General features: G+C 42.9%; 1 protein-coding gene across 1 annotated transcript in view; it reads left to right on the top strand.

The window, feature by feature from the left end:
- Positions 1-12,420, top strand: part of LOC143718281 (NACHT, LRR and PYD domains-containing protein 3-like) — a 62,709-nt gene that overhangs the window by 5,482 nt on the left and 44,807 nt on the right. The window contains exons 2-4 of the mRNA XM_077209309.1: positions 1,912-2,190; positions 2,307-2,369; positions 8,745-10,557. Coding sequence (XP_077065424.1) covers positions 1,932-2,190; positions 2,307-2,369; positions 8,745-10,557 — 2,135 coding nt within the window. The 5' untranslated portion in view covers positions 1,912-1,931. The remainder of the gene's footprint in view (positions 1-1,911; positions 2,191-2,306; positions 2,370-8,744; positions 10,558-12,420) is intronic.

The following is a 12,420-nucleotide window of genomic DNA, read 5'->3' as shown; positions in this document are numbered from 1 at the left end:
AATAATTCCTTCATTAATTCATTTTATCATTTAGTTATTATTATTATTCATTTGTCATTGTCATTTATTACACTGAGAATGTCTCCATTTCAAGGTTTTTAGCGTCACAAGGCGATGTTGTGAAGCAGTAATTTTCCATTGTTTTTCTCTTTATATATGAACACTTGTTAAAATTGTACTGTTCAGACAAAGTGTAACATCTAGACGAAGTCAAAGCATTGAAACGCACACAACTAAGATTATTCAATAAACTCTGCTCTTTTTTATTATCATCATTGATTCGTCTCCTGCTTCTGCTCTTCCCTGACTTTCTCTCAGACTAAAGCCCTATTCGCACGGGATTAGTATTATCTGGGGACCTCGTGTGATTTAGAAATTACCCCCCCACATCTGAATTTCATGTGGCACATTCGCACGGGATAACCGAAGTCTGTGATTTTACTCAAATTTACTGACTTATCTCCCGGATATAACGTCAATAGGCTATTGTTTGGAAATGTCTTTTCGTTATAGGTCTAGCTGTATGATATATTATGACATTTAAACAGAATAAAGTTCCTTACCGCATGCTGCTATACATGTCATTCATCTCCATCTAATCATTCGTTTTGTTTTTGCTTTTCTGATGATTTTCAGCTTTCAATTTCTGCAAATTGTGTAGTTGTGTATAGCGATATGACCCAGCACCCAAAATACTATCAAAACACTACAACACAGCCTCCATTCTTCGCGAAAGATGGATAAAAAGGCGCACATGAAACAAAAACCTTGAAAAAATGATATACGATCCGGCCAAATCACAGAAATGCCGATTCGCACGGGACTAATATTATCACAGGACCTCGGTGTTCGGCGAAATATAGTAGGTAATTTGCGGGGGAATTTTTACTTTACAAATTACAGACATGGCCGATTCGCACGGGATTAATATACCAGACAATCTCCGCAATTATTAAAAAATGACTAGAGGTCACCAGGTAATACTTATCCCGTGCGAATATACTGTAATAGAGGACATAAGGCATTTTTACACTGGCAGTATAGGTCAAAAAGGGTTACGGTTCACATGAAAAGTTGCTTAAACACATGTAAAGGATGATAGTGTTGATGACTTGGATATGAGTGAGAGTGAGTCTGCAGTGTTTTCGCACATAACCAGTGCAATCAGAACAACAAATTAATGCTGCTAACGCTGGTATAAACTAAGAGAAGCTTCTGCTGACAGTGGTGTCTTTCTATTTATCTGTCTGTCTGTCTCTTAACTATATATTTCAGCGCTGTCTGTCTGTTTGTCTATCTGTCCATCTCTTTTTACCTGTAACTTCAGATATGATACTTCAGCTTGTTGGTCTTGTGGCAGGACAGACAGTGATTCTCCACATAGGATTCACTCTTATGGAGGGGGAGAGGGGCATTTACAGGATGAAATAATAAACTAGATTTAAAAACTACATCGAGCCTGACCAGAAAGTTTGAAGATGTTTTAAATGCTTAAAGTTTGAAGTTTTTGAAGGCAATACAGTCTATCAGAAAAAACAGAAAGATAGATTGATTTTAGGGTGTTGCTATGCGGTTGCTAGAGTACTTGGGGTGGTTGCTACTGTGTTGCTAGGGCATTCTGGGTGGTTGCTATGCAGTTTCTAGGGTATTTGCTAGGGTACTTTGGGTGGACGTTAGGGTGTTGCTATTTTGTTGCTAGGGTATTCTGGATTGTTTCTAGGGTACTCATTGCTAGCATGTTTAATAAAGATGCCATGCATTAAAGAGCATTATAGGACCCCTTTAACAGAGGAGTTTGGATGAGAGTCCTGATCCGATCAGCTTCATTTCATAATCCAAATAACATTTGAGCGCTTAGGTCAACATGTTAAGATTTAAACTACTTAAGATCTTTTTCTTTTTATCCTGCAGCTGTGAATCTGTGAAGGACGATGGCGTCTGTTAAAGATCTGCTGTTAAACTCACTGATGGACCTGGTAGAAGATGAACATAAGACGTTTAAGTGGCACTTAGAGAAAGATCATGAGTCTATAAAAAAGTGTGAAATGGAGAGTGCAGGTAGATTGCAAACTGTGGATAAGATGGTAGCAAGTTTTGGACCAGAAGAAGCTGTGAAGATCACAGTGAAGATCCTGAGGAAGATGAACCAGAACAATCTGGCTGAGCAGCTGGAGAACAAACACAAGCGAGGTAACATTTAATTCACTCTGACTGTAATGTGATTTTTTAGCAATGTAATGGTTTGACTTAAACTTTGCTCTGCTGATGTGTTTGTGTCTCTGATCCTCTCTCTCACACACACTCAGGTCAGGCTGAAGGCACTATAAAGACATCTTCAGCTGTTGGAGCCCATTCAGAAGAGATCAGGGGTAAATAATCACTGTCTGTTCATTTAAACAAGAGAAAATATAACAGCAAGAAACTATTACAGGGCCAAGAAGAACAGCAGCAGATCTTATACAAGTACATTTATTAGAACAGACGTTTTTTTACGAATGGTTAAATGGTTTACAAGAGTCTTAAACCTTAAATTAAAACTTCTACAAGCAACTTCTACATTGTCAGGAACCAATCAGACACCACATCCTTCACAACACAACGATCACTCTCACCAGAATTCTAATCACCTGCACCTGTTCACAATCAATAAGCCTCTGAATAAAAACACTCACCACAGCTTCATTCACCGTCAAGCCTCCAACAGGAACAGACCATTTCCCGCTGTCTACCAAAGTCTATCTCCTCGTCATCGCCGACCAAGTAACGTATACTCACCTGTGAATTACTGACCTCTGCATTCCTGTTCCACTGTCTTCAGACATCCTACCCGAGTCCTGGTTTCCTGCATTTCCTGTCTGGATCCCTGTTCCCTAGATCCTGTATTTTCCTGGTTCCCTGTGTTCACGCCGAGTTGTCTCATCCACGACGACACCTGAAAGAGAAAAGACAAGTATGAAAGATCTGTGACCGCTTGACATCCAATTAACCTGAAGAGGACCTGCTCACCTGTTATCTGCCCCGCACGTAGAGACCCTCACCGCATCTGCACCTGAACTCTGAGAATACTCACCTATGCACTTGTGTCACGTTCAATAAAGCTGTGTTTGGATTCACTTACCTCTGTCTCCTTGCCTGTATCCTGACAGAAGGCTTGACCAACTACATTTACATTTACATTTATTCATTTAGCTGACGCTTTTATCCAAAGCGACTTACAATTGCTATATATGTCAGAGGTCGCACGCCTCTGGAGCAACTAGGGGTTAAGTGTCTTGCTCAGGGACACATTGGTGTCTCACAGTGGATTCGAACCCGGGTCTCTCACACCAAAGGCATGCGTCTTATCCCCTGCGCCACCACCACCAGAATTCTAATCACCATCCATCCAACTACCGCTATGGATCCAACACAACCGCCAATCGATGCGGCGAGTTCGTGTCCTCAGCCCACCGCCACTTCCGCGAACCCCACTTCCACGCTAGTATGCATTGCTAGCCCCGCTTCCCGACCAGCGCCCTTCTCTGGCCGGGTGGAGGATTGCAATGGCTTCATATTGCAGTGTTCGCTCATCTTTGACCAGCAACCTCATCAATTCCCCACAGATCGTTCGCGAATCTCTTTCATCATCCAGCAGTTATCTGGAACAGCATTGAGATGGGCTGAATCGCTGTGGGCACAGGAGACTGAGGTTACCAGGTCACTACAAAATTTCATAAATCATTTCAAGGAAGTTTTCTGCCAACCAGTCAGTGATTCCACCATCAGTGATAAGTTAATGCAACTCCGTCAAGGAAAAAGACCCGTTTCAGAGTACTCCATTGAATTCCGGACTCTGGCTTCAGTGAGCGGTTGGAACGAAAAGGCTCTCTTGGCTGTTTATCGCGGCGGACTAAATCCTGCACTTCGTCTCCAAATGGCGATCTATGATGATAACCTGGGACTAGAGAAAATCATACAGCAAACTCTCCGTGTTCATCAACGATCTCAGAGCGGCTATCGAGATGCTCGACTTTCTCATATCACATCCCCTCATGTCCTCGCCAACCATGAGTCTGAAAAACCCCCTGAGGAAATGCAAGTCGATGCTCATCGACTCACCCAAGCTGAACGCTCTCGTCGCAGAGAAATGAAGTTATGTCTGTACTGTGGTGGTAAAGGTCATTTTCGATTTTCATGTCCCATTCGGCCACCTCAGATGACGGTAAGCTCCGTTCTGGATCACCACGATGTATCGACCCCGCTCACTATCTCTGTAACCTTGAAAATCCTAAATTCCCATGTATCTGCAACAGCCATCGTCGATTCCGGATCAGCGGGGAACTTCATATCAGGACGGCTCAGCGAGAAACTTAACCTCAGGAAGGTCGACATTCCCAAGCCATATTCCATCCATGCAGTGACCGGCGAACCCATTAACAAGGGGTATGTGACATCTCAAATAACACCCATCCAGTTGTCTATTGAAAAGCTTCACCATGAAATGTTCGAACCTTTCATTCTACAAAATAGCCAAACAGACATCATCCTCGGCCGTCCATGGCTAATCCGTCACCAACCTACCATTAATTGGCAGTCCGGCAAGATAATCAGTTGGGGATGTCATTGCTCGCTTAAGAAAAGCGCACACTCTGCTCCCCCAGCCACGGAACCTAAGAAAGTGCTCACTGTGAGTTCCACCTCCATCGAGAGTCCCACGGAGAATCTGTCCACAAATATTCCCTCTTGTTATTCCTCGTTCTCTGACATATTTAACCCTGTTGCTGCCTCCAACTTGCCACCCCATAGACCATGGGATTGCGCCATTGATCTGGTCCCCGATGCATCGATTCCTAAGGGAAAAATCTACTCACTCTCCATTCCTGAGCAAGAATCTATGCGGAAATACATCGAGGAAGCGTTACAACAGGGTTACATTCGTCCCTCTACATCCCCTGCGGCCGCCAGTTTCTTTTTTGTTGCCAAAAAGGATGGAGGGTTAAGACCTTGTATCGACTACAGAGCCCTGAACCAAATCACTGTCAAATTCAGTTACCCACTACCTCTCATCCCAGCAGTCCTCGAACAGCTCAGAGAAGCCAAGATCTTCACCAAATTGGATCTGAGGAGTGCATACAATCTGGTCAGAATCAGAGAAGGGGATGAGTGGAAAACTGCTTTCATCACGCCTGCAGGGCACTATGAATACCTGGTCATGCCGTATGGGTTGGTAAACGCTCCCTCCGTGTTCCAGAGTTTCATGGACGAGGTACTCCGAGACTACCTGGGGCAATTTGTGTTGGTGTATATTGATGATATTCTGATTTATTCCAAGAACCCTGTTGAACACCAACATCATGTGACCCTGGTACTCCAAAGACTCAGAGAGTTCACCTTGTTTCTAAAGGCAGAGAAGTGTACGTTTCACCAGACTAACGTCGAATTCCTGGGATACCAACTCAGTGAAAGAGGTGTAGAAATGGATAAGCGAAAGACCGAAGCCATCATGTCCTGGCCCACTCCACAGTCGGTGAAAGAGCTCCAGAGGTTCCTCGGTTTTGCAAATTTTTTCCGACGGTTCATACACCGATACAGTTTCTTGACAGCTCCTCTGACCTCCCTGTTAAAGGGAAAACCGAAGGTGTTACTTTGGACCCCAGAAGCAGAGAGTGGTTTTAACTCCCTCAAGGCCGCTTTCACCACTGCACCCTTGCTCCACCATCCAGATCCAGAGAAGGTATTTGTGGTGGAGGTAGATGCCTCCACTACCGGGGTGGGAGGAATTCTGTCCCAGTACTCGGGATCACCCTCCAAGACCATACCTTGCGCGTTCTTTTCCAAGAAATTATCTACGGCAGAGATCAACTACGACATTGGAAACCGGGAGCTTTTGGCTGTGAAGCTTGCCTTGGAGGAATGGAGGCATTGGTTAGAGGGGGCGAAACATCCATTCCTAGTACTAACAGATCATAAGAATCTTCAGTACTTGAGAGATGCGAAAAGACTGAATCCACGTCAGGCCCGATGGGCATTGTTTTTCACCCGGTTCCATTTCAAGATTTCATATCGACCAGGCTCCAAAAATACTAGAGCGGATGCCCTCTCACGCATCCATGCCCCAGAGATCCCGAGGGAGGAACCTGAGGCCATCCTGCCCGAGAAGTTGTTTGTCAACCCCATCCAGTGGGAGATCAACGAGCAATTATTGGAGCTGTCCCGACAACAACCTCGAGTTCCAGGATGTCCCCCCGAGAAGATTTACGTCCCAGAGGACTTCCGAAACTCTCTCATTGCTTCAGCTCACTCCTCCGTAGGCACAGGTCATCCTGGCATAAGCAAAACGTCCACAACTCTCCAACTCAAGTACTGGTGGCCCAATATGCAACGAGACATCACCACGTTTATACAGGGTTGTATCCCATGTGCCATGTCCAAAGTCCCCAGGAATCTCCCTGTGGGTAAATTAGTACCGCTTCCAGTCCCACATAGGCCCTGGTCCCACATTGGGGTAGATTTCGTTACGGATCTACCAGCCTCCAACGGAAACACCTGTATCCTTGTCGCCATCGATCGGTTCTCCAAAGCATGCAGACTAATCCCTCTGAAGGGACTCCCTACGGCCTTTGTCACTGCTGAACTTCTGATGGAGCATGTGTTTCGGAACTACGGCATCCCAGAGGACATCGTGTCTGACAGGGGACCCCAATTTATCTCCCGAGTTTGGCAAGCTTTTTTCACTCTCATGAACGTGACCGTAAGCCTGTCATCAGGGTACCATCCACAAATAAATGGCCAAACCGAACGGAAAATCCAAGATGTAGGACGTTTCCTGTGTACCTTCTGCCACTCCAACCAAAACATCTGGAGTCGTTATCTCATCTGGGCAGAGTACGCACAAAATTCCCTCAGACAGTCATCCACGCAGCTAACTCCTTTCCAGTGTGTGTTGGGTTACCAACCTCCATTGTTTCCATGGTCCGGCGAACCCTCAGAAGTACCAGCAGTAAACAAGTGGTTTCAAGAAAGCGAAGGAGTGTGGAATCAAGCCCATCATCACCTTCAGCAAGCAGTGAATCGCCAACGGCATTTTGCAGATGCTCACCGCCGTCAGACTCCTGAATATCAACCCGGACAGTTAGTCTGGCTCTCCACTAAAGACATCCGTCTACGTCAACCTTGCCGCAAACTCAACCCCAGATACATCGGACCTTTCCCCATCGTAAGACAAGTAAACCCAGTCACCTACCAACTCCGCCTACCTCCAGAACATCGAATCCATCCCACGTTTCACGTCTCCCTCCTGAAACCTCACCACCCACCTGTACCCAACTCAGCCACGGAACCAATCCCTGAGGATAACCCCCCGATACCGCCTATTGAACCAGAACCCATCTATTTGATAAAGGAAATATTGGACTCCCGACGTCGAGGTGTTCGGATTGAATATCTGATAGATTGGGAGGGGTATGGACCTGAAGAAAGATGTTGGGTACCCCGGAACGACGTCCTTGATCCCAATCTGCTCCGAGAATTTCACGCTCAATATCCTGACAAACCTGCACCACGGCCCAGAGGTAGACCACCACGACGTCGGGGTCCAAGGTCCGCTGGCGCGGACTCTGGAGGGGGGGGGTAATGTCAGGAACCAATCAGACACCACATCCTCACACAACACAACGATCACTCTAACCAGAATTCTAATCACCTGCACCTGTTCACAATCAATAAGCCTCTGAATAAAAACACTCACCACAGCTTCATTCACCGTCAAGCCTCCAACAGGAACAGACCATTTCCCGCTGTCTACCAAAGTCTATCTCCTCGTCATCGCCGACCAAGTAACGTATACTCACCTGTGAATTACTGACCTCTGCATTCCTGTTCCACTGTCTTCAGACATCCTACCCGAGTCCTGGTTTCCTGCATTTCCTGTCTGGATCCCTGTTCCCTAGAATCCTGTATTTTCCTGGTTCCCTGTGTTCACGCCGAGTTGTCTCATCCACGACGACACCTGAAAGAGAAAAGACAAGTATGAATGATCTGTGACCGCTTGACATCCAATTAACCTGAAGAGGACCTGCTCACCAGTTATCTGCCCCGCACGTAGAGACCCTCACCGCATCTGCACCTGAACTCTGAGAATACTCACCTATGCACTTGTGTCACGTTCAATAAAGCTGTGTTTGGATTCACTTACCTCTGTCTCCTTGCCTGTATCCTGACATACATACACAGGGTCATTGCAATAACCCCAACCTAACCGTAATACAGTCTCATGTTTTGTTTGGTGTGCTAGATGTCAATGGTTTGATCTAAAACCTTGTAATAATTTTGGTCAGCATGGCTTTCAAGGAATAGTTTACTTAAAATGAAAATTCTGTCATTTACTCACCCTCAAGTGGTTTCAAACCTGTATGAATTTCTTTCCTCTGCTGAACACAAAGGAAGATATTTTGAAGAATGTCAATAACCAAACAGGTTATGGGCCCCATTGACTTCCATAGTAGGAAAAAAAATATGCAAGGTTGAAACAATTTGAGGGTGAGTAAATTATGACAGAATTTTCATTTTTAAGTGAACTATTCCTTTAAGTTGATCTGAGTCCAATAGTGACAATTCGATAAATACAATTCCAATTCCATTAATCAAGGCATTTGCATTATTTATAAGCTCAGTAAGAGTGTGATTCATTTGAATAAAGTAGAAGCATGAATATATGAAAAACACGATCACTTAGTCTTTGCTGTCTTTTTCCCTATTTCTTAAAGGCTCAACTGCAGATGATAGAGAAGCTAATTTTCATGATTACACAGAGACCAGCCTCAGATTGAAGAACAAATTAAAACAGGACTACGAGCAGATATTGGTTGGTAATTCACAGACGGGTCATCGGAAATACCTGAACGATATCTTCACTGATTTATATGTGGTGGAGAATGAGACTGGAGGAAGAGTGAACGACCATAAGGTGATACAGATCGAATCAAACCACAAACAACTGCCTGCCAAAGAGACAGCAATCAAGTGTAATGACATGTTTAAAGTCCAGTGTGACACGGATCGACGAAACAGAAAAGTCCTGACAACAGGGATCGCAGGAGTGGGAAAAACTGTCTCTGTCAATAAATTTATCATTGACTGGGCTGAAGGAACAGAAAGTCAGGATATAGTCTTTATATTTCCAATTCCATTCCGTAGATTGAATTTAATTAAAGAAGAGTGCAGTCTCATGGGACTGCTCAACAGATACTTCTTTAGAAGTGCTGAAGATTTGCCCTCTCTTCCTGAAGGTGATGGTGAAGTTATGTTCATCTTTGATGGGCTGGATGAATGTCGGTTTACTTTGAACTTTAAAGAAGATGACACATTTACAGATGTAAATGAAAAAACAACAGTGAGTAAGATGATAATAAACCTTATCAAGAGAAACCTGGTTCCCTCCGCTCTGATCTGGATCACATCCAGACCAGCAGCAACCAGTCGGATTCCCCGTGACTACATTGATCAAGTGACAGAGGTGCGAGGATTTAACGATGAGCAGAAAGAGCAATACTTCAAAAATAACAGCAGTCCTGAGGTTGCTGCAAACCTCATCAGTCACATCAAGAAATCCAGGAGTTTGTACATCATGTGCCACATCCCTGTCTTCTGCTGGATCTCTCTTATGGTTCTTCAGCCTCTACTGGCTCCAGAGAGCAATGACAAAACTCCCACAACTCTCACAGGGATGTACACATGCTTCGTAATTTCTCAGAAGAAACAGATGGAAGAAAGATACTGTGCTGAGCCCGAACCTAATTCCAATGCAGTGTCTTTTGATCAGATTATTCTGAAGCTTGGGAAACTGGCCTTTCAACAGCTGGAGAGAGGAAACCTGATTTTCTACGAAGAAAATCTTAAGGAATGTGGACTAGATGTCAGTGAAGGGTCGTTGTATTCTGGGTTATGCACACGAATGTTTCAGGAGGAAATGTTTTCAGCAAAAAATGTTTACAGCTTCATACATCTCAGCGTACAGGAATTCCTTGCTGCTCTTTATGTGTTTATGTTGGGCAAAGATGAGAAAGCTGACCTATTTCTTCAATGCAGGAGAAAACTGACATGGAAACTGTCCAAAAAGCCACTGTTTCAGCTTCATAATGCTGCAGTCAAGAAAGCTTTACAGAGTGAGAACGGACACCTGGACCTTTTCCTTCGGTTCCTCCTGGGTCTCTCACTGGAGTCCAAACAGAGTGACCTGAAGGGACTACTGCCAGGACTGGAACTCAAAACAGAGGACATGAAAAAGACTGTTGACTATATCAAAAAGAAAATAGAGAAGGAGAAATCAGTAGAGAAGATCATCAATCTCTTCCACTGTCTGAATGAACTGAAAGATGACTTTGTGAAAGAAATCCAGAAGAATCTGACCTCAGGAAAACTATCAACACAGAATCTCTCCTCTGCTCAATGGTCTGGTCTGGTGTCTGTGCTCCTGATGTCAGAAGAGACTCAAGAGATGTTTGAAATGCAGAAATACAGAAGATCTGATCAAGCAGTGGTGAGACTGTTGCAAGTGATCAAACACACCAGAAGAGCACTGTAAGAGTTTCCTTTACATTCATTTATAAACACTGTTAGTCTTTTGTAATTGCCTTCATTTTAAATGGTTTGATTTGTTAGCCTAGACAGTAAAAAAAAAGTAATGTGTGTGAAAATAAATGCTGGTTTGAAGTTTTATGAAGAGATAATTGTTTTAGCTTTCCTTAACCCTCTGGGGTCTAAGGTGTTTGGGGGTCCTTGAGATGTTTTGACATGCCCTGACATTTGTGATTTTTTTCTGTTGCTTATAAACATATTAATGGCAAAGGCGTGAATGATCATGAATAATGCTCTGATTCACACCTGAGAAGACAATGACCTGCATAATGTGCCGCATAATGAGCCTTTCACACAGGTGTGTCACTGGTTACCAAAGAATGTAATTATAATTATATATATATATTACAATTAGAAATTGTAATCAATTACAGATAGGTTACAATTACAACAACAATTAAATTTTTATTTCAATATTTGAATATTTCAAATATTTCAAGTGTAATCTTTCTTTATAAAAAGTATACATTTTATCATACGTATTTCAAAGGTAAGGATTCATTAGTTTATTCATTAGAATATTGGAACAAACACTATGATAACATCTTAGTTGATAATTCAATATACCTACTTTATTTTTGACAAAACACCCCATACTATATATTTAACATATGAGCAGAAATTGACGAACAAAAGCTTATTTGATGTGGCAGTAGTCTTTTTTACAGTAAAAACTTTATAATCTATCCAAAACTAATCAACAAAATCTTGTCAAAACATTCCTATTTAGTCTGTAACATATCGTGTTTATGATATATTAGCATATACATGTTAATTAGCAGTTTGTTGCTTATACAGACATTTTATTCAAACATATTTCAGTCTATTTTTACTCATCTCAGTAGGCCATAGCAATATAGTTTGGATGTGTTAATGTAAAAATAACGTTTACTAATGTAGGTGCGAGAGTAAATGAACGGCACAGATGTGCGCTGTTCCGTTGCTCTTTGAAATGAAACTACCAGCACTTCTGGTACATTTTCCAGGATTATTAGATAGTAGAATTCCTCACAGCGTAGCAAGACGACGTAAAGTACAAGATTCTTATTAAACTTGATGTGTTTTATCCAGCTGATGTGGGCGTTGGCATGTTTGCATTGCTTGCCTCAGATCATTTGCGTTTGAATAGTGCGCACTCTCCGTGGGCATGGTCACATTAACACTTAATGAGCTGAAAAGAAAAAGACTGCAGACTGATCTCATGAAATGGCGTATGTATGACACGCCAATTCGTAATTCCATTTTTGGCGTGCTATCAACACGCATAACCGCTTTTCAGCGTGTTTATCAACGCCTTTGACTTAACGTTATATTAATGTATTATGTATATATAAATATATGACCTACCCCAACCCCGTCCCTAAACCTACCCGTCACTGGGGTTAATACCATTTATGAGTGTTCTCCTACCATCCTAGGAAAAGAAATATCGCTCCACAGATGTAGATATAGATTTTGCTGCGTTTCGCTCGGACATTTAACGGCGTACACATACACGCGGAATCACTCGGACATTTAATGGCGTAGACATACACGCAAAAGATTTCGGCGTGGACATACACGCGGATAACTCAAAATGCGTATAGATAACACGCCACTTGACTTGAAAGTGGCGTGTATGTTTACGCAAAGTCATGATGTCATGTTGAAGACTGACATCTCTCTCTTTTCATACAGATTATATAAACTGAGAATATTTGTTTTTTATATAAATTACTTCATTAAAAAGAAGAGAATTCAAGGTTCATAAAGAAAAATCTCTCGTGCCATTGTGACAAGTATTCGCCGAGTTACAGTTAATTTTCG

Source organism: Siphateles boraxobius, unplaced genomic scaffold (genome assembly GCF_051911475.1).
Source record: "Siphateles boraxobius isolate OS27281-9 unplaced genomic scaffold, OSU_SipBor_1 61, whole genome shotgun sequence".
Lineage (NCBI taxonomy): Eukaryota > Metazoa > Chordata > Actinopteri > Cypriniformes > Leuciscidae > Siphateles > Siphateles boraxobius.
Note: the sequence above shows the minus strand (reverse complement) of the source record. Positions and strands in the feature narration are given on the sequence as shown.